Source organism: Oncorhynchus mykiss, chromosome 28, assembly GCF_057628025.1.
Source record: "Oncorhynchus mykiss isolate SJ-2025 chromosome 28, ASM5762802v1, whole genome shotgun sequence".
Taxonomy (NCBI): Eukaryota; Metazoa; Chordata; class Actinopteri; order Salmoniformes; family Salmonidae; genus Oncorhynchus; species Oncorhynchus mykiss.
In genome coordinates this window covers 33,155,371-33,177,254 of record NC_143049.1, presented here as the reverse complement: position 1 = coordinate 33,177,254, position 21,884 = coordinate 33,155,371, and the positions used below count along the sequence as shown (strand labels likewise).

Here is a 21,884-nt window from a genome sequence, read left to right as displayed (position 1 = left end):
AATCCAAATTTGATAAACTCCCATATCTACTGGGTGAAATATCACAGTGTGCCATCACAGCAGCAAGATTTGTGACCTGTTGCCACAAGAAAAGGGCAACCAGTGAAGAACAAACACCATTGTAAATACAATCTATATTTATGTTTATTTATTTTCCCTTTTGTACTTTAACTATTTGCACATCGTTAGAACACTGTATATAGCCATAATATAACATTTGAAATGTCTCTATTCCTTTGGAACTTTTGTGAATGTAATGTTTACTGTTTATTTTTTATTGTTTATTTCACTTTTGTTTATTATCTATTTCACTTGCTTTGGCAATGTAAAGATATGTTTCCCACGTCGATTAACCCTTTGAATTGAAATTTAATTAATCGTAATAAAATAAATTCCCGCTCCCGTGCGCCTAAGAATATAGCACTACACCAACTGGTTGAACAGTAGGAAACACGTTTCCTGTAAACTCGGATAACTCCGCTACAACGAGTGACGTTTGGAAAGACTGTAGCAGGCTGCCAGGACTGCCCATTTTTGTAGGGAAAGTCACGTTACTGTGTCTGAAGCCGTTGGTTTCGAACCGCCTGGCTCTGTATCTCTAGCTATTATCTTTAAAATGTTCATACATTTCCTTGAGATATCAATTTTGCAATATTTGTAAATGGATAACATGGTTTAGCTTGAACACGAGGATTACAGCGGAAACCAACTATCAAAAGATTTCAGACAAAGTAGGTACTGGATTATGGGGACATTTTGAAATAGCAGCTAGCTAACTAGCCTAGCTTACTTGCTAGCGTTTAGCAGAACATTTCATATAAGACCGAATCGTATGTTTTGTATTTGTTGTTGGAACATAGGAATGAATGCAAAATATTGCCACCCCTTTCAAAACGATTGCCTTTGGTTTTTGAAACAACTACGTTAGTGTAGCTAGCTAGCTAACGCTAAGTCCTTTAGCAATGCCTCATGGGCACGGGAGTGTGGCGAGCGGAAAAACCACGTCGCGGTGCTCAGGCTAGCTTGCTAACTTATGTTAGCTTAGCCTCATTTGCTAACAACCGTGTGGGGGATGGGATTTGTGCTCTCCCCGTTAGCTAGCCAGTTAGCTAAGATAGCTTTAGCCTGGTGACATAACGCTAGCTAGCTAACGTTAGGTGACAGACCGTAATAGTTTGGCTAGATTAATTAATTTCTGTTTTAAAAACTGAGGTTATACGTTAGATGAAATTTAAATAACGCCGTTTAACTGTTTATTTAAGTTACCTATAGTAAATTGTGCTAACTAGTTAGCTAGTTAACTAGTAAATGACCTCCAATTAGTTAGCTACCAGTGTGCTAATGTTAGCAGTCTTCTGCCACTACTAGTAGGTCCTCATGCTTCGGCAGTGGGGGACTTTTGTTAACTGGGTGTTAAAGAAATAGAAATTGCCATGGTGCCAGGGCTCAACCTCTCATTTTAAGACCATGGTAATAATGAGTAGGGATTAGTCCGATCTTCGATATCAAGTAGACGTGTTCAACTAGGCTACCATGGGAAATAACGTTAGCTAGGTATCCACTGTTTTAAACTCACGACTCACTCATTAGTGACTTGTGTACAGTTAAAGGGGAGAGTTCATTAACTACTGTAGTAGGGAACGGCTCAGTCAGACTAGCTAAAAAACGGAGCCTAAGTTATAGAAACAAAATCATAGCCCTTCCAATAATTGAACTACCATGTTGTAGGCTACATGTTGAAAATTCAACACACATTTTCAAGGTACACTACTATACACAGTCCTTGTGTACTGTAGAAAATACTTCTCCTCAGTCTGCTTCTTTCATTCTCCCACCAGGGCACTGGTAGCACAAAGGTCCATTGGCTGTTTTTGGCTTCAACACTGCTGACCCGGTTTCCCTGATAGTGTAGTGAGTGACACAACCTTCCTGGCCAGTCAACTCTTAACTCTTTCCTCAATCTGCCTACATAGGCACTGCTACATTTCCTTCACAACTTCCATACAACATTGATAGGTAATATCTATGCGCTGGGATTTGTATGTTTGTCATGGATAATCATGAGGTCTGATGTTGCTATGAAATATGATCGCGTCGTCCATGCTTAATACTTTTAAACAGTATACTCAAGGTTTCACTCAAGTACTGGCTCCGAGGAGGGTCAACATGAACAACAGCGTCATTGTTGTTTTCCCTGTCTTGGGTCCTAGATTGCGGAGTTCCTCCTATGGATGGTGGAGCAATGAGCTTCTGAAGGACACTTGATCACATGGTGAGTAATCTGGAGCTGACATCATCGTATGTAATAGCCTACATGGGGTCCCTTAGAAGCAACACACAAGTTGTGCTTTTGTCCAATAAAGTAAATTAGAAAGCACAGTGGTTATCGCAGGTTCACACTTTGACTTGAGTGCAAAGTGTGTTGTAAGGATGACTTTTTCTATACGTTGGCTCAGACCTGGACTACCAGGATGCAGAGTTAATTTTGGATACCACGTAGGATAAGCGTGTCATTTTGCATCAACATAGTCTTTTCTCATCCGCTCTGTGAACTGTAGTGAAGGAGCACGAGAGGAGTCTGCAGGCACAGTCATGCCCCCGACAACATGTCAGGACTCTGGGGTTGAGGCCTGTACTTCAGTGTACGTCAAACAGAGACAAAGACCTCACACCAGTGAGTCATATTCACCCTCCATGACCCGGCTGACTTGTGGCACAACCTTGAAGCGGCACGGACTGGAAAAAGAAACACCTTCCGTCCCTTGAACGCTGTAAATATTTACGTAGGGGAATAGGAATACACATCGGCACAATTAGTTAACGCCTCAACCCGTTGTAATCTGGCTTGTCGAGCTGTAGCTGACATGATTTCCCACACATTCACCCTCGAGGTCCCGGCTGTGATTTATGGATGGAATGTGCCGTACAAACGGTGCTGTGCTGGGTTAATGCATTCACACTCACAGCCTTGGGCCTCGTGCTCAGGGAGAGATTGCTGTCCTTGGGGCTCGTATTCATAGAACATAGGTTTGTCACGAAACCAGGTACTACAATACATGATTTTCCATGGCAGGAAAACACAAGTCAGACAACTCTTTGGTCCTACTGTATGTAAAATATTGTGCTATGGCTTGGAAAAGAAACATGTGATTCTGGGTAACAACATAAGGCTGTTTGTTTCCAATATTAGGACTGTTTTCCTCAGCAAATTTTGTCCGCTTCATGTTTTGTTTCCTTGACACGATACTTGAGTTTCGTGATACTGGTATCGTGACAACCCTAGAGAAAGTGCTGTCCATGGGCCTCGCGTTCAGAGAGGGAGTACAATACAGTAGAATCTACAGTGTACTATAGCCTACCGAGAGGTTGGGGTGTTAACCGGTTAGCCATCAAAAATACATGTGATTGGTTATGCTTATTGGTCTATAGGTTAATTTGCATTATTTAGTACAATTAAATTGTCAGTTGTGTATTTATTAGTCGCCAGGTATCTTATCACATGCACAGCATACAGAGCCTAGTTTGAGGAGAGGAATATACTGTCACCTGTCAGACAGAATGAGAGCAGCTCTTGAAAAAGCTGCTACTGGAGTGAAACTTGTTTTTATAAGCCCTGTCATTGCATAACAAATTCTATATGCTATCATGTGCTAACTGTTTTGATGGCCACGATTAAAAAGCTACTCTTATTTTTTTATTATTGTAATTAAAGTGTGCCTCCGATTCGCCATTTGAGTGCATAGGCTAGTAGTCAATGGTAGGCAGGCTAGGCTATCAGCAGGTCACCCACCACTCGCAATGTGAGCTATGGTCTGGCTTAACATCACTAATCCTGGCCAGTGGGTGGGTGTTTTCAAGCAGCTACAAGTTTGAATGAAAACCTGGCACTTTCTCATTCTTCTCCTCCAACGCCTTTTGAGAAGGAGGCGAGGAGAGACCCTGTCTGTAATTGATACGGGACAAGAGAAAAGCAATGTACTCAGCAAATAACATGCAAACCTGTTGTCCGTGTATTTAAATATGTATATATATTTTAGATGAATGTATGTAGACACCACCTCAGCAACCTGACCCCTCATACTCAATGTGAACACCTATGGGTGTCTCCTGCAACGCGGTTACGCACCCAACATTGTCATGATTCTGTCTGCGCAATGAAGTGCATCGTCATTCGCCAGAGTTCAAGGCGCTCTTGATTTGATTAGCGTTGGATCTAATTTCTGGTCTGAGTGTTGACTTTAGTGTGCTGGCATGACGGAGAGCTGGAAGTTTCAATCCAGCCATCCTCGTCGTCCCTGTTTATTTCCACAGTCCTGTTTAAACAGTGTGTGGCTTTGCTTGAATAAATACGCGGCAGGGATACAAACTATGCTGGCTATTATTCCCAAACCCCCCCCCCCCATTTCCTTTCCCCCAGTGGTTTTGTCCACAAGAATTAGCCTGCCCTCTTTAAGGAGGGCTTGGTAATGATTTCCAGTTGTCGGGATTAATGAATGGAAACTGGTGCCCCGCCTAAGGACCAGGATGGGAACACTCCACAACCCACCAAAGAAGAATTCAACTCCGTGATTGTACTGCCAAATGATGATCGCTGTAGCCACAGAGTTATGAAGTTTGCACAAAGTAGGTCGGGCAAGGTGAGGGATCAAAAGGCCTTAAGTCATTATCTGTTGGGGAGTTAGTCTTATTTATTTTTTTATTATTATTTTTTGACTTGGGAATTACACCCTGTTTAAGGAGCTACTACACATTTACAATCTACACTACGTGTTGAAAGTCAATGTTGCCACTTGCCAAGACTACCAAGTTCAAAAGCATGCCCAGTTCCACCTAAATACTTAGTTACTAATCAGTGTATTGGTAATCCATGGGCAAGCGTTCAAATGTTCAACCCCGGCGAAGGCACTGGGTTCATTGACATGTCAGTTCACTCAGTAAATAATTGTCTTACTATAATAGGATTCAGCATTCATATTTCGTCAGGGTAGGTGTTGTAACTGTGTCTGTCTCTTGTTCTTGCTAGGCTCCTATCCTGCGCTGACCCCATGGTTTAACCGCCAGGATTAAAAATGAGCATTAGCAGTGATGAGGTCAACTTCCTGGTGTACAGATACCTGCAAGAGTCGGGTAAGACAGACCTACATCTTCTCGTGTACTTGAGCCTGCTCCAGAAATGTAGTGTCTCGTCCTATTGAACATTTCTTTTTGAACTAATTTGGACCACTATCCATTGTCAGATCTGCAATTTATCTAGCTGAAATGCAGGAAAAATGCTTAATATATCTACCACCATAATCCTCAAATGGAATGTTAACTGAGTGCTACACAGCTGGTGAAGCTGGTTGAAATGATGTCACTGACCAGACACAGGTTGAAATTATGTCACTATGACATAATTTCAACAAGTTTTGCCCGCTGAGTATAAACTCTTCAAGGTGAAAGTAACCATAACAACCTAATGACGCAGTGGTGTAGCGATTTGAAGGACGGGGGTGTAACAACACTAATGTCCCTCTCTCCATCCCTCTCCCTGTCTGCCAGGCTTCTCCCACTCGGCTTTCACCTTTGGCATAGAGAGCCACATCAGCCAGTCCAATATCAACGGAGCCCTGGTGCCCCCTGCTGCCCTCATCTCCATCATTCAGAAGGGCCTGCAGTACGTGGAGGCAGAGGTCAGCATCAACGAGGTCAGTACCCTCAATGCTAACTTGCTTATTTACTGACTGTACGCCACTAACCGTCAACTTTCCTATATATTGACTGTTTATTTTATTTAACTAGGCAAGTCAGTTAAGAACAAATTATTATGTACAATGACGGCCTAGGAACAGTGGGATAACCGCCTTGTTCAGGGGCAGAACGACAGATTTTTACCTTGTCAGCTCAGGGATTCGATCGAGCAACCTTTCGGTTACTGGCCCAACGCTGTAACCACTAGGTTACCTGCCGCCGTGTTCAATACCTTCTCTGTAGCCTTTAATTTCCTAAATGTAAGACGGTTGAAGTTGCCCCAACCGCAAATCTAGGATTACATTACATCTAATCCTAGGGAAGAGCAATCCTATGACATCATCCGCTCTATTGCTCTGCAATAGCTGATGTCATTGGATTGTAATTTTCTAGTGCTCTTCTACAGATTTTGACAAATTTCTGGGTAAAGACGCATGTTAGACATATCAATTGAAACATTCAAAGGTAAAGAAAGAAATGTTAACTTTTGAGTGGAATTTCCCTTTAGCCATTATGGTATTATAAAACCATCTGGCCCTGAATCACCTGTAGTGATGGGGTGGGAATTAATGAAGTTACAAATCGCAATATTATTTTTGGACTATCTTATCTATATTTGACTCAAAGTATCGATTTGTACATGTATTTATTATCATTTTTGCTACTGTAGGTAGTTAGCTAGTGCTGGTCATCTGTGCCTGCGCCAAAACTGCTGTTTTTCATCCTATAGCTTGTTCTCCGTTTTGTTTTTAAATAGTGAGCCAACATGTTTTCAGCACTTTGTTTCACTGACTGATCAAAACTTGTTTTCTACTGTTCTCTCTTGTCCCTCAGCAGCAGACATAGTGAGCAATATGTTAGGAACATCAAATCACAGTGAAAGCACGCTGTCGAATCAATACATATAGAATCACAATACATATACAGTGGGGAGAACAAGTATTTGACACACTGCCGATTTTGCAAGTTTTCCTACTTACAAAGCATGTAGAGGTCTGTATCATTATCATAGGTACACTTCAACTGTGAGAGACGGAATCTAAAACAAAAATCCAGAAAATCACATTGTATGATTTTTAAGTAATTAATTGGCATTTTATTGCATGACATAAGTATTTGATCACCTACCAACCAGTAAGAATTCCGGCTCTCACAGACCTGTTAGTTTTTCTTTAAGAAGCCCTCCTGTTCTCCACTCATTACCTGTATTAACTGCACCTGTTTGAACTCATTACCTGTATAAAAGACACCTGTCCACATACTCAATCAAACAGACTCTAACCTCTCCACAATGGCCAAGACCAGAGAGCTGTGTAAGGACATCAGGAATAAAATTGTAGACCTGCACAAGGCTGGGATGGGCTACAGGACAATAGGCAAGCAGCTTGGTGAGAAGGCAACAACTGTTGGCGCAATTATTCAAAAATGGAAGAAGTTCAAGATGACGGTCAATCACCCTCGGTCTGGGGCTCCACGCAAGATCTCACCTCGTGGGGCATCAATGATCATGAGGAAGGTGAGGGATCAGCCCAGAACTACACGGCAGGACCTGATCAATGACCTGAAGAGAGCTGGGACCACAGTCTCAAAGAAAACTATTAGTAACACACTACGCAGTCATGGATTAAAATCCTGCAGAGCACGCAAGGTCCCCCTGCTCAAGCCAGCGCATGTCCAGGCCCGTCTGAAGTTTGCCAATGACCATCTGGATGATCCAGAGGAGGAATGGGAGAAGGTCATGTGGTCTGATGAGACAAAAATATAGCTTTTTGGTCTAAACTCCACTCGTCGTGTTTGGAGGAAGAAGAAGGCTGAGTACAACCCCAAGAACAGCATTCCAACTGTGAAGCATGGAGGTGGAAACATCATTCTTTGGGGATGCTTTTCTGCAAAGGGGACAGGACGACTGCACCGTATTGAGGGGAGGATGGATGGGGCCATGTATCGTGAGATCTTGGCCAACAACCTCCTTCCCTCAGTAAGAGCATTGAAGATGGGTCGTGGCTGGTTCTTCCAGCATGACAACGACCCGAAACACACAGCCAGGGCAACTAAGGAGTGGCTCCGTAAGAAGCATCTCAAGGTCCTGGAGTGGCCTAGCCAGTCTCCAGACCTGAACCCAACAGAAAATCTTTGGGGGGAGCTGAAAGTCCGTATTTCCCAGCGACAGCCCGGAACCTGAAGGATCTGGAGAAGGTCTGTATGGAGGAGTGGGCCAAAATCCCTGCTGCAGTGTGTGCAAACCTGGTCAAGAACTACAGGAAACGTATGATCTCTGTAATTGCAAACAAAGGTTTCTGTACCAAATTAAGTTCTGCTTTTTTGATGTATCAAATACTTATGTCATGCAATAAAATGCAAATTAATTACTTAAAAATCATACAATGTGATTTTCTGGATTTTTGTTTTAGATTCCGTCTCTCACAGTTGAAGTGTACCTATGATAAAAATGAGACCTCTACCTGCTTTGTAAGTAGGAAACACTGTAAATTTTGCAGGTTATCAAATACTTGTTCGCCCCACTGTAGAATCATGAGAATCACAATACATATAGAATCAATGTTTATCGAATCGGGAGAATCGCAATACATATCGAATTGGAATACATATAGAATCGCAATGCATACAGTTGAAGTCGGAAGTTTACATACACTTATGTTGGAGTCATTAAAACTAGTTTACATCCACTTATGTTGGAGTCATTAAAACTAGTTTTTCAACCATTCCACAAATTTCTTGTTAACAAACTATAGTTTTGGCAAGTGGGTTAGGACATCGACTTTGTGCATGACATAAGTCATTTTTCCAACAATTGTTTACATTGAATTATAAGGGAAGTAATCTCTGTATCACAATTCCAGTGGGTCAGAAGTTTACATGCACTAAGTTGACTGTGCCTTTAAACAGCTTGGAAAATTTCAGAAAATTACGTAATGGCTTTAGAAGCTTCTGATAGGCTAATTGGCATCATTAGAGTCAATTGGAGGTGTATCTGTGGATGTATTTCAAGGCCTACCTTCAAACCCAGTGCCTCTTTGCTTGACATCATGGGAAAATCAAAAGAAATCAGCCAAGACCTCAGAATATTTTTTTGTAGACCTCCACAAGTCTGGTTCATCCTTGGGAGCAATTTCCAAATGTCTGAAGGTATCATGTTCATCTGTACAAACAATAGTACGCAAGTATAAACACCATGGGACCACGCAGCTGTCATACCGCTCAGGAAGGAGACGCATTCTGTCTCCTAGAGATGAATGTACTTTGGTGCGAAAAGTGCAAATCAATCCCAGAACAACAGCAAAGGACCTTGTGAAGATGCTGGAGGAAGCAGGTACAAAAGTATCTATATCCACAGTAAAACGAGTCCTATATCAACATAACCTGAAAGGTTGCTCAGCAAAGGCACTGCTCCAAAACCGCCATAAAAAAGACAGACTACGGTTTGCAACTGCACATGGGGACAAAGATCGTACTTTTTGGAGAAATGTCCTCTGGTCTGATGAAACGAAAACAGAACTGTTTGGCCGTAATGACCATCGTTATGTTTGTGGGGTGCTTTGCTGCAGGAGGGACTAGTGCACTTCACAAAATAGATGGCATCATGAGGCAGGAAAATGATGTGGATATATTGAAGCAACATCAAGACATCAGTCAGGAAGTTCAAGCTTGGTCGCAAATGCGTCTTCCAAATGGACAATGACCCCAAGCATACTTCCAAAGTTGTGGCAAAATGGCTTAAGAACAACAAAGGTATTGGAGTGGCCATCACAAAGCCCTGACCTCAATCCTATAGAACATTTGTGGGCAGAACTGAGAAGGCGTGTGCGAGCAAGGAGGCCTCCAAACCTGGCTTAGTTACACCAGCTCTGTCAGGAGGAATGGGCCAAAATTCACCCAACTTATTGTGGGAAGGCTATCTGCAATGTTTGACCCAAGTTAAACAGTTTAAATGCAATGCTACCAAATACTAATCGAGTTTGATAGCTTCTGACCCACTGGGAATGTGATGAAAGAAATAAAAGCTGAAATAAATCACTACCATTACTGACATTTCACATTCTTAAAATAAAGTGGTGACTAACTGACCTAAGACAGGGAATTTTTACTAGGATTAAATGTCAGGAATTGTGAAAAACTGGGTTTTATTGCATTTGGCTAAGGTGTATGTAAACTTCTGATCTCAACTGTATATAATTGCAATACATATAAAATCGCAATACATATAGAAAAGTAAGAATCGCAATACTTATCGAATTAGCAGCTAAGTATGGTGATGATATCATGAGGTCTCTGCAGTTCCCAGCCCCACCCTCATTAGTAGTACCTGAAGCCGTGCAAGAACCCAAACTGCTGTCTTGTTGCCACCCAGGATGGCACTCTTTTTGACGGGCGGCCCATCGAGTCGCTGTCCCTGATCGACGCGGTTATGCCCGACGTGGTGCAGACGCGGCAGCAGGCCTACAGGGAAAAGCTGGCCCAGCAGCAGCAGGTGGGCAGCACCAGCGGCACCCAGGGCCTCCAACCTGGCGGTGCCAAGAACGGAGAGGGAGGCACCGCTGCCAACGGCGAGGAGAACGGCGCCCATGGCTTAGCCAGTGAGCAGAACCTTTTATTATCGCACGTCTTTGATTATTTTTGTTACATTTTCCATGTTTCCTTTCATGATCCATAACAGTACAACTGATTTACAATACATAAACTCAAGAGGTGTGAGGCCTAAAGCACAATATACGGTGGAGACTGTTGTCATCCATACTAACACTAGCGTAGGTTTAGCTGCTATTCGACAAGCTAGCAATATCCCCCTCTGGTCATGGATTTAACAGGGGTGGAAACTCCATCAGCCAATGCTTACGTAAATCCTGTGCATTTTAAATGATGGAGGAATGTGCAAGTGCAGAATTGGCCCAGGAATCCGCCCAAAAACTCTGATCTGTGTGTCTAGCATAGAGATAGAGGACTCTAGATGGATATAAGACATTTGATACACGATGAGTCTAACTTTATGGTGTGCCTCCCCAGACCACCATGCAGAGATGATGGAGGTGGACCAGGATGTGGAGATCCCCCAAAACAAGGCCATGGTGCTGAGGGGCCACGAGTCAGAGGTGTTCATCTGTGCCTGGAACCCCGTCAACGACCTGCTCGCCTCTGGGTACAGAACAAACTCCTATATCCTTCTGTTTCACTGTCTGTCCTACTTCTGTTTCACTGTCTGTCCTACTTCTGTTTCACTGTCTGTCCTACTTCTGTTTCACTGTCTGTCCTACTTCTGTCTCTCTACAGAGAAGGGACATAGCCTAAAGATAAATTATTTCTGTTCATAAAGTAAAATCCACCTTCATACAGCATTGACCTACATTTTGATGTGGCAGAACTTAGTCAAGGCTGTTTCCAACAGGTTGCTGGTGGTAACCGTCAGTGAAATAATGTTTGTTTGTGTGTTTTGTACTTGCACATCTAATTGAATCCTACGCACCATATAATACAATCTACGTAGTCAGACATTACTGTGGTTCTAGGCTATCCAAAGAAGTTGGATGACTGTGTGTGTGTGTGTGTGTGTAGGTCTGGGGACTCGACGGCGCGGATCTGGAACCTGAGTGAGAACGGCACGGGCAGCTCCACGCAGCTGGTGCTGAGACACTGTATACGGGAGGGAGGCCAGGACGTACCCAGCAACAAAGACGTCACCTCACTGGACTGGAATGTGAGTTAGAGAGAGACCCCGATTAGTTTGTCTTCCCAGCTGGAAATATGGGACCGGCTTCTCTCGCCCATGGAAAATACAGGGCTGTCGCTACTGAATAAAGATTTACAGTAGAGCAGGCTGTCATTTCCCTGCTCTATGAAGGATACTCAACGTATCCTTCATAGAGCAGGGAAATGACAGCCTGCTCTACTGTAAATCTTTATTCAGTAGCGACAGCCCTGTATTTTCCATGGGCGAGCTTTTAAAGTACTTTGAGCCTAATCGCAAAACTGACTTTCTGGTAAATGTTTGATGTCATCAGGATAATTGTTTGCCAAGGTTTTAGTAATGCATATAAATCTCAAATTAGGATTGGTCCCTTGTTTGGTCCCAATCAGGTGTGCAACAGAAACAAAAATATGACAACCCAGAATTCCAGGTTAATAACCTCTCTGGGATATATGTGGGACACTAGCGTCCCACCTGGCCAAAAGCCAGGGAAAATGCAGAGCGCCAAATTCAAATAAATTCCTATAAACATCTAACTTTCATGAAATCACACATGCAAGATAGCAAATTAAAGCTACACTTGTTGTGAATCCAGCCAACATGTCAGATTTCAAAAAGGCTTTAGGGCAAAAGCAAACGATACTATTATCTGAGGATAGCACCTCCGACCCAGGTCACATTGAAAAGTGACCTAAAAATAAATAAATCTGAATGGTTTGTCCTCGGGATTTCACCTGCTAAATAAGTTCTGTTATACTCAGACATGATTCAAACAGTTTTAGAAATGTCAGTGTCTTCTATCCAAATCTACTAATAATATGCATATCTTATCTTCTGGGGATGAGTAACGGGCAGTTGAATTTGGGCATGCATTTCATCCGGATGTGAAAATACTGCCCCCTGTCACCAAGAAGTTAAAGGTTTTAGTTTTGGTTTTAAAAAACAAAACAACCTAAATAACTGATGAATTTGTATTTTTCAGAGTGAGGGTACGCTGCTAGCCACAGGCTCGTACGACGGCTTTGCCAGAATATGGACCAAAGACGGTAAGCCATTTTAAAGATGCACTACGGCCGTTGTTAATGGTTTACATTAACATTTTTTGCTTTAATAGGTTTTAGGCAAACCAATATAAGCGTTTGTCCAATGAGGTGATTTCTGGACGACATGTCTATCCATTTAGGGGGATCCTTTTTGGTTAGAGCAGCATCTCAACATTTCTAAACACCCAATCATAGATGACCCATAAACCTGTTCTCATGCTAAACAAGCACCGTGACGTGTGTTTTTGCAGGTAACCTCGCCAGTACCTTGGGCCAGCATAAAGGTCCTATATTTGCCCTTAAATGGAATAAGAAAGGAAACTTCATCCTCAGTGCAGGAGTAGATAAGGTAAGATAACGTGGATACGGTAAGATAAATGGGTTTTGTGATAGACAGTTGGATTTAAAATCCTTTTGTAAATTAATTTGATTCATCATGGGGTGCTGTCATTGGTCAGTCATGATGAAAGGACTCTGACAGTGTATCCATCTCCCGTTCAGACCACCATCATTTGGGACGCTCACACAGGAGAGGCCAAGCAGCAGTTTCCCTTCCACTCTGCGCCGGCCCTGGACGTGGACTGGCAGAGCAACAACACGTTTGCCTCCTGCAGCACGGACATGTGCATACACGTGTGTAAGCTGGGCCAGGACCGGCCTGTCAAGACTTTTCAGGGACACACGGTAAGACCAGGGACTGGCTGTCTGGCCTGGATGCGTTTCAACAGTCTCCTCTGTCACGTTGACATTGTGACTGACATTGATTCATCTCTATAGTCTAAAGGCCTCGTCTTCAAATGCACTGACCTGAATATAAAGGTGAAGGCTTTTGCCCGTCCTGTTCCTGTTCTCACATCACTACAGGAAGTGCCTTTAGACAGTTAATGAATTCTTTGTGTGCTGCTATATTATAAAGTTCACAACGTGTTTCCTTGTATTTCCACTCATCATTCCTTTCTCTTTCCCTCCTATAGAATGAAGTGAATGCAATCAAGTGGGATCCCACGGGGAGTCTGCTGGCCTCCTGCTCTGACGACATGACACTTAAGGTCATTACACACACACACACACACACACACAGCTCTCTCTCACTCACACACACCACTCGCACACACACACACCTCTCTCACACACACACCTCTCTCACACACCTCTCACACACACCTCTCACACACACACACACACATCACTCTCACACACACACCTCTCTCACACTCACAGCTCTCACACACGCACACTCACCTCTCTCACACAGCTCTCACACACACACACACAGCTCAGAACAAGCTTCCTGACATCTTCCTAAATGAAAGTGACCTCTAGCTACTGTACTGGCAAATCTGTATTTAGTGGAGTATTTTGGGGACCGTTGGTCGTAGTTTATAGGCCGGATCTACAACCTCTTCTTCCTGAGTCGGTCCTATGATGCTACATAATGTCTCTCTCTCCTTCCTGAGTCAATCCCATGGTGCTACATAATGTCTCTCTCTCCTTCCTGAGTCGATCCCATGGTGCTACATAATGTCTCTCTCTCCTTCCTGAGTCGATCCCATGGTGCTACATAATGTCTGTCTCCTTCCTGAGTCGATCCCATGGTGCTACATAATGTCTCTGTCTCCTTCCTGAGTCGATCCCATGGTGCTACATAATGTCTGTCTCCTTCCTGAGTCGATCCCATGGTGCTACATAATGTCTGTCTCCTTCCTGAGTCGATCCCATGGTGCTACATAATGTCTCTCTCTCCTTCCTGAGTCGATCCCATGGTGCTACATAATGTCTCTCTCCTTCCTGAGTCGATCCCATGGTGCTACATAATGTCTCTCTCTCCTTCCTGAGTCGATCCCATGGTGCTACATAATGTCTCTGTCTCTCTCCTTCCTGAGTCGATCCCATGGTGCTACATAATGTCTCTGTCTCTCTCCTTCCTGAGTCGATCCCATGGTGCTACATAATGTCTCTGTCTCCTTCCTGAGTCGATCCCATGGTGCTACATAATGTCTGTCTCCTTCCTGAGTCGATCCCATGGTGCTACATAATGTGTCTCTCTCTCCTGAGTCGATCCCATGGTGCTACATAATGTGTCTCTCTCCTTCCTGAGTCGATCCCATGGTGCTACATAATGTCTGTCTCTCCTTCCTGAGTCGATCCCATGGTGCTACATAATGTCTCTCTCTCTCCTGAGTCGGTCCCATGGTGCTACATAATGTCTCTCTCTCCTTCCTGAGTCGATCCCATGGTGCTACATAATGTGTTTCTCTCTCCTTCCTGAGTCGATCCCATGGTGCTACATAATGTCTCTGTCTCTCTCTCCTTCCTGAGTCGATCCCATGGTGCTACATAATGTCTCTCTCTCCTGAGTCGATCCCATGGTGCTACATAATGTCTCTCTCCTTCCTGAGTCGATCCCATGGTGCTACATAATGTCTCTCTCTCCTTCCTGAGTCGATCCCATGGTGCTACATAATGTCTCTCTCCTTCCTGAGTCGATCCCATGGTGCTACATAATGTCTGTCTCTCTCCTTCCTGAGTCGATCCCGTGATGCTACATAATGTCTCTCTCTCCTTCCTGAGTCGATCCCGTGATGCTACATAATGTCTCTCTCTCCTTCCTGAGTCGATCCCATGGTGCTACATAATGTGTTTCTCTCTCCTTCCTGAGTCGATCCCATGGTGCTACATAATGTCTCTCCTTCCTGAGTCGGTCCCATGGTGCTACATAATGTCTCTCTCTCTCTCCTTCCTGAGTCGATCCTATGGTGCTACATAATGTCTCTGTCGATCCCATGGTGCTACATAATGTCTCTGTCGATCCCATGGTGCTACATAATGTCTCTGTCGATCCCATGGTGCTACATAATGTCTGTCTCTCTCCCGTCTGTCTCTCAGATTTGGAGTATGAAGCAGGACTCGTGTGTCCACGACCTGCAGGCCCACAGTAAGGAGATCTACACCATCAAGTGGAGCCCCACGGGGCCCGGGACCAACAACCCCAATGCCAACCTGATGCTGGCCAGGTAATAAAATATGGTGAAACACTCCAACTCCCAGCATTCCTCTTTTTGTTTTAATCATAAGAGGTTATGTATCATAAAAAACATTCAGGATCTGTACGTGACGTAGGATGGAGTCATGTGTTCATCTCTATCTGTGATATTCTGTTTCCCCCAGCTGAAGAGAAAAAATAAAGAGCCCAGGATCGTCACTGTAATCAAATATAAGTGAATAGATCTTCTGTCCTTCTCTCTGCCTTTTACCCTCCTAAACAGCTCCAGGGGCGCTGCACCATGCTCCCTCCCAAATGGGTGGTGTCTGGGTCGTTAGGAGCAGAAGATGGATACTAAAGTACTGTTCTTCTTCTCCCCAGCGCGTCGTTTGACTCGACGGTGCGTCTGTGGGATGTGGAGCGAGGCGTGTGCATCCACACGCTCACCCGCCACCAGGAGCCCGTCTACAGTGTGGCCTTCAGCCCCGACGGGCGCCACCTGGCAAGCGGCTCCTTCGACAAGTGTGTCCACATCTGGAACACACAGGTACGGGACGGACTGACAAACACAGTCGCTGACGTCACTCGTACATCATTCACATCTCAAGCCCGACTGTTTCTTCTAGGGCTGGTCTGGTGGTGGACGAATGGGTTTGAATATTTAGGTCTGCATCTGGGTGCCTGACTCTGACGTATATGATGCATTGATTTCAATGGGTGATTTCTGTGAAAATTTGAGTTCTGCATGTAATTCTGGAGCTCAGCCCTTAGTGAGATGTGTGTAATAATGTAAACATGATTGAAATTGAGTTGCCCCAAATCCATTTTTCCTGGTCATTGTTGGCTGATTACACCCCTATCCCTCTGTCCAGACGGGTGCTTTAGTCCACAGCTACAGGGGAACGGGGGGCATCTTCGAGGTGTGCTGGAACGCCACGGGCGACAAAGTGGGAGCCAGTGCATCAGACGGATCGGTAAGTCTCACTAGCTGCCTCTATATGGACACAGCCAGGAATTATTTCCTGGTGTCCGGAGGAGCTGAGCTGGAATAACGTCAGACCCCAGTTAAAAGCTTTATCTAGGGCCCAAGGTGTCTCGTGGTCCGGGTAAACGCCTGGCGTCGTTCACCGAGCACCAAGTAGTGACACTTTATATAGATTGTAGTACTGTGCTAATGATCTGTTAGCTACCTGTCCAGTATCCAGTGTCTGTTATATTCATCTGGGGGTCAAAAAGAGCAATGAACAGAAGTGTTTACTTGCCAACAGTTGCAGCTGAGGAGTAATGAATCAAACGGCTAGTTTGTCGATGGTATTGAGCATCTACAGGTCATCTGTAAGGGATTGTTCTAGAAGTTCCACACCATAGTGCCCTCCAAGCTCATCACTAAGCTCAGGAACCTGGGACTGAACACATCCTTCTGCAACTGGATCCTGGACTTTGAGGGACCACAGTGGGGGTAGGCAATAACGCATCCGCCACGCAACCCTCAATACGGGGGCCCCTTAGGGGTTGCGTGCTTAGTCCCTTCCTGTACTCCCTGTTCACCCACAACTTGCGTGGCCGCGCACGACTCCCAACACCATTAAGTCTGCTGACGACACATCTACATCAACGGAGCTGTAGTGGAACGGATCGAGAGCTTCAAGTTCCTTGGTGTCCACACACAGAAACAGTTGTGAAGAAGGCACGACAATGCCTTTTCCCCATCAGGAGGCTGAAAAGATTTGGCATGGGCTCTCAGATCCTCAAAGTTATACGGCTGCACCATTGAGAGCATCTTGACTGGCTGCATCACCGCTTGGTATGGCAACTGCTTGGCATCCGAACGCAAGGTGCTACAGCGGGTAGTGCGTATGCCCTAGTACATCACTGTAGCCGAGCTCTCTGCCATCTATGACCTCTATGCCAGGTGGTGTCAGAACAAGGCTTAAAAATGGTCAGACTGTTCTCTCTGTTACCGATACCAGGCGGTGTCAGAAGCTGAGGTTCCGCAGATTGAATAATGAAGTGACTTTCTGCAGTGTATACTGGACCTCTTAGACTAGTAATGGATGTGTGTTTGTCTCATTGTTAAAGGCATAGTTGGTTTCTATGTTAAAGGGATACTTCAGGATTTTGGTAATGGGGCCATTTATCTACTTCCCCAGAGTCAGATGAACTTATGCATCACCATTTTTATGTCTCAAGTAAGAAGGAAGTTAAGAGGTAGATTTGCGAGCCATTGCCAAATAGCCAGATAATGCTAACTAGCATTAGCATAATGACAGGAAGTCTGTGGTACCTGCTAGCAGATACCCATAGACTTTGTCATTGCGCTAATGCTAGTTGGCAATGGCACGCAAATCTACCTCTTAAACATTGTCTCTGCGTGCAGTATGAAGTTATGACTATGGGAAAGTAGATAAAAAAGGGCCGTTAAGGCCAGGGGTTTTCCAGGTCTGGTCACGTGGTCAGAAAAAAATGGCCCAGCTCATTACATATGACATTTAATGTCTATCTTTCCTGCTCTCTTTCTCTGTTCCAGGTTTGTGTATTAGACCTGAGGAAATGACGCTCGTTTGGGGAGCCATGGACCGACTACGAATGTGTACATAGCCAAAATGACTGTCCCTGCCTGTCGTCTACACTGCTGTAGTCCCATCAGAAGCCATGGCCTGCCATCACAACCACCACCATAAACACTTAAATTACACCTCCAGAGAAGGGGGTCTGCCCCCCACCCCATCAAGTCACTCAGACCCACAGGAGAGAGAAATTACTTTTACGTTCAGAGAATTTAAAAATCCCAAAGGGGACCCATTGCATACATACCAAAATATCTGCTACTTTGTTTACTTTGTTTATTTTTATCCTTTATACCAGAAATTAGACGTCTTTTTTTCCCTCACGTCGTTGGTGTGTGCATATTGTACATGTCAGCATGTTTTGTCGTCCTTTTGCCGTAGGTTTGTGTGTTACATGTCGGGGAAAGAGTGGAGAGGTCAGTAGGCTTTTTGTTTCTTTTACCATTTGGGTTTGAAACGGTTTATTGGGAGAAATCCATTCACTTTGACACTGTACTTTTTTTGTTGTTATGGCTCAAGAAAACATTGAACAAATCTATATTTCATAAGTTGAAATGGGTTAATTGTAATTGTAATTTTGATGCTTGTTTTTCAGTTTGCCCAAAATTGTTTGTTTAAAAAATTGTCAGAGAGCATTTAGTGAGGAGGAATGCCCAATGTCTAATTTTGCTTGTTTACCTTGAGAAATGGTTTCAAGTGTGAACTGTTAGATCTCTGGACTAAAGATCATCACCGTTAGCTACTACATAAAATATGACAGGATGGGGTTAAGGACATGTTTAGGTTTCAGTGTTATGTAGAAGGAAAGGCTGATCGTCCATCTGTGCCTCCGTGGCTCTTTTAGCCAGAACACAGGAATGGCAGTGCTTTGGGTAGCTCATGAATGAATAGGACACAGGACAACCCCCATACAAACGCCGATGTCAAAGTTAGCCGGGAGTTTTCATACCCGAAATTGGTCAAACATGAGATTTTGTCAACGTTCCAAGACTACTTTTGAGTTGTAACTTCTGACCAACATTGATTTTGGAGTGAACCATTGTTTCAAGTGTTCTGTTTGAGGACGCACTGCTGTGTCTGCTCTTAGGTCATTGTGGATGATTGATTTTCTACCCAGCACCAACACTTGGGAGACAGGCTGCGTCAAGGCCTATGCATGGATAGATGGTGCTTATTTTTTTTGTTGGTGGTCAGAAGGTGATGTTTTCTAGGCAGGGAGATGAGAGGTGGACTTTGGAACATATGACGTAACATTCTAACTACATATAATATATATATATATGTGTGACATCACAGGGGATTCTTTTTGTATGGCTCTTGAATGCAAGTTTGGTTTTGAGAAATTCTCCATAACTCTCGAAGACACGCTTGGAAATGTGTTATTCTTATGCATCATGTGGGTCTTTCACCATGAGAAATGGTTCTTTATAAAATACCATTAAACAGTCATAGCTGTAAAAGAGCAGCCCTAAGAATGGGTTTGTTAAGTTATTTTCTGCACTTAAGAATAATGCAAAACAGGGACATGTGTTCAAGCAAGGGTTGGGGGTCAATTCCATTTGGATTCATTCTGGAAGTGAACTCCCAATTCAAACATTGGAATAAAATATTAATAGAAAATAAATGGCAACTTTTTTTTTTCTTCCCGTTATTGAATTGGAATTTGAGCACTTTAAAATGGCTTTGACCACCAACCCTGGTTGGTACTTCCAGACGCAGGATAATCCTGTTTAATATCTCTCCAGTAGCTGAACGCGTGCAGTCGTTCTGTGAAAAAGCGAGGGACAATAGTAGTTTCTGAACTGTTGACTTGTTGGGTACACATTGGATCCAACCCAACTTCATGGCATTCCAACATACCATCTTTTAGCCCTAGCTAACATCCAGTGGCTTTAAAAACACCCGTGTTTTATTTAACAAAAAAAATTATCCAAAAGCCTCCTTTGCTCAGAAAGAATGTCACTTGTTTTTACAAATGCATTTTGTACAGAAGCTAGCTAAGAGTATTTTGAAGTTTGCTTTAATATAACCAACAGTGAGTGGATCGTACCATGAAGACTTATTAGGAAGTCTGACAGTGGAATGGTATTTTATAATGTTTGTTTTAAAATGATCTTTTTACACTGCATTCAAGTGTTTGCTATTTCTTGTTCCTACCTACAGTACTAATTCTATCTTTGCTATGCCTAAAAAGCTCTTGAAGGTTTTGTACTCTTTGAAAAACTTTTATAATTCTGATTTATTTGTAGCTATGTACGCAAAAATGAACAAGAACAATAAATCTAAACTTTAATGTGGATGTATCCATAACACCCTGGACCATGTAGGTAAATACCAGTGTGCAGATTTTGTTTTGTTTCATTTTGTCTTTGCCCTCACCCATGTTATTTTCTCTCACTCACACAGATGCTGAGACTCTGCAACCTACGCATCTGACTGTTGTAATATCAATCAGACCTTTGAAACGTCTAGAATAAAAAAATCTATTTTGATAATAGCCGTGTGGTTTTTCCGTTGACTTGGTTTGTTTCTCACCTAGAGGCCTTTTGGTGTATTGCATGTTTTTTGAAAAACATTTCATATTTTTAGTTTATGAAATACACATCCTCTCAGCCATAGGCTGTGCAGTAGTCTATCCATGGTCATGGTACATTCGGAAATATTCAGACCCATCGGCTGGGGCGGCCTAGTGGTTAGAGCGTTGGACTAGTAACCGAAAGGTTGCAAGTTCATATCCCTGAGCTGACAAGGTACAAATCTGTCGTTCTGCGCTTGAACAGGCAGTTAACCCACTGTTCCTAGGCTGTCATTGAAAATGATTTGTTCTTAACTGACTTGCCTAGTTAAATAAAGGTAAAATAAAATGTTACAGCCTTTAAAATTAATACAAAAATACAAATCTACACCCAATACACGATTTTTGTACTTGTATATATAAAAAAATTGAATCTTACTTTTACATAATTATTCAGACACTTTGTTGAAGCACCTTTGACAGATATTACATCCTTGAGTCTTCCTGGGTATGATGCTACAAGCTTTCCACACATGTATTTGGGATGTTTCTCCCATTCCTCTCTGCAGATCCTCTCAAGCTCTTGTCAGGTTGGATGGGGAGCATCACTGGACAGCTGTTTTCAGGTCTCTCCATAGGATGTTCGATTGGGTTCAAGTCCAGGCTCTGGCTGGGCCACAAGAACATTCAGAGACTTGTCCCGAAGCCACTTCTGCATTGTCTTAGATGTGTGCTTAGGGTCATTGTTCTGCTGAAAGGTGAACCTTTGTCCCAGTCTGAGGTCCTGAGCAGGTTTTCATCGAGGATCGCTCCGTTCATCTTTCCCACAATCCTGACTAGTCTCCCAGTCCCTGCCATTGAAAAACATCCCCACAGCATGATGCTTCACCTAAGGGATGGTACCAGGTTTCTTCCAGACGTGACACCTGGAATTTAGGCCAAAGAGTTCAATCTTTGTTTTATCAGACCAGAGAATCTTGTTTCTCATGGTCATGTGCCTTTTGGCAAACTCCAAGTGGTCTGAGATGTGGCTTCCGTCTGGCCACCTTATTGGTAGAGTGCTGCAGAGATGATCAATGGAAACAGGATGCACCTGAGCTCAATTTCGAATGTCATAGCGAAGGGTCTGAATGTTTATGTAAATAAGGTTATTTTCTTTGCTTTGTCATTATGGGGTATTGTGTGTAGATTGATGAATGCTTTTTAAAATAAAAGGCTGTAACGTGAGAAAAAGAGTCTGAATACTTTCTGAATCCACTGTAGCATCGTCCCTCGAGCACTTTCGGCACAGACAGAAGGAGCCAGATGTCTCACAAGATGTATAAATCTGAAGTATCCGTTTAGA

The 21,884-nt window shown here is 43.5% G+C and overlaps 1 protein-coding gene across 19 annotated transcripts; it reads left to right on the top strand.

Annotated features, from left to right (window-relative positions):
- The first annotated feature begins 445 nt into the window (after positions 1-445).
- Positions 446-20,519, top strand: LOC110509001 (F-box-like/WD repeat-containing protein TBL1XR1). Of its 19 annotated transcripts, none has more exons than XR_016492773.1 (18): positions 492-731; positions 1,839-1,911; positions 2,211-2,272; positions 2,559-2,674; positions 5,024-5,127; positions 5,542-5,687; positions 10,100-10,325; positions 10,753-10,885; positions 11,299-11,440; positions 12,414-12,477; positions 12,726-12,823; positions 12,976-13,158; positions 13,449-13,523; positions 15,361-15,488; positions 15,839-16,004; positions 16,330-16,431; positions 17,985-18,440; positions 20,431-20,519. XR_016492773.1 is itself a non-coding variant. In XM_090225141.1 (17 exons), exons 5-17 carry the CDS (start codon positions 5,070-5,072, stop codon positions 18,009-18,011), a joined length of 1,548 nt encoding a protein of 515 aa, XP_090081267.1. In that variant the 5' UTR covers positions 490-731; positions 1,839-1,911; positions 2,211-2,272; positions 2,559-2,674; positions 5,024-5,069; the 3' UTR covers positions 18,012-20,519. The 19 variants fall into 19 exon arrangements, 10 of the variants coding, with proteins under 10 accessions (XP_090081263.1, XP_090081265.1, XP_021445608.1 ...); XR_016492776.1 differs by having other exon boundaries at positions 2,559-2,771; XR_016492774.1 differs by having other exon boundaries at positions 493-731; positions 1,839-2,016.
- Positions 20,520-21,884: the final 1,365 nt, after the last annotated feature.

Excerpts from the sequence above, each read along its gene's own strand:
- LOC110509001 (XM_090225137.1), top strand. The coding sequence starts at position 5,070 with ATGAGCATTAGCAGTGATGAGGTCAACTTCCTGGTGTACAGATACCTG. Across the intron at positions 10,326-10,752 it reads CGGCGCCCATGGCTTAGCCA|ACCACCATGCAGAGATGATG; the intron begins GTGAGCAGAACC and ends GTGCCTCCCCAG. Across the intron at positions 12,824-12,975 it reads TCAGTGCAGGAGTAGATAAG|ACCACCATCATTTGGGACGC; the intron begins GTAAGATAACGT and ends TCTCCCGTTCAG.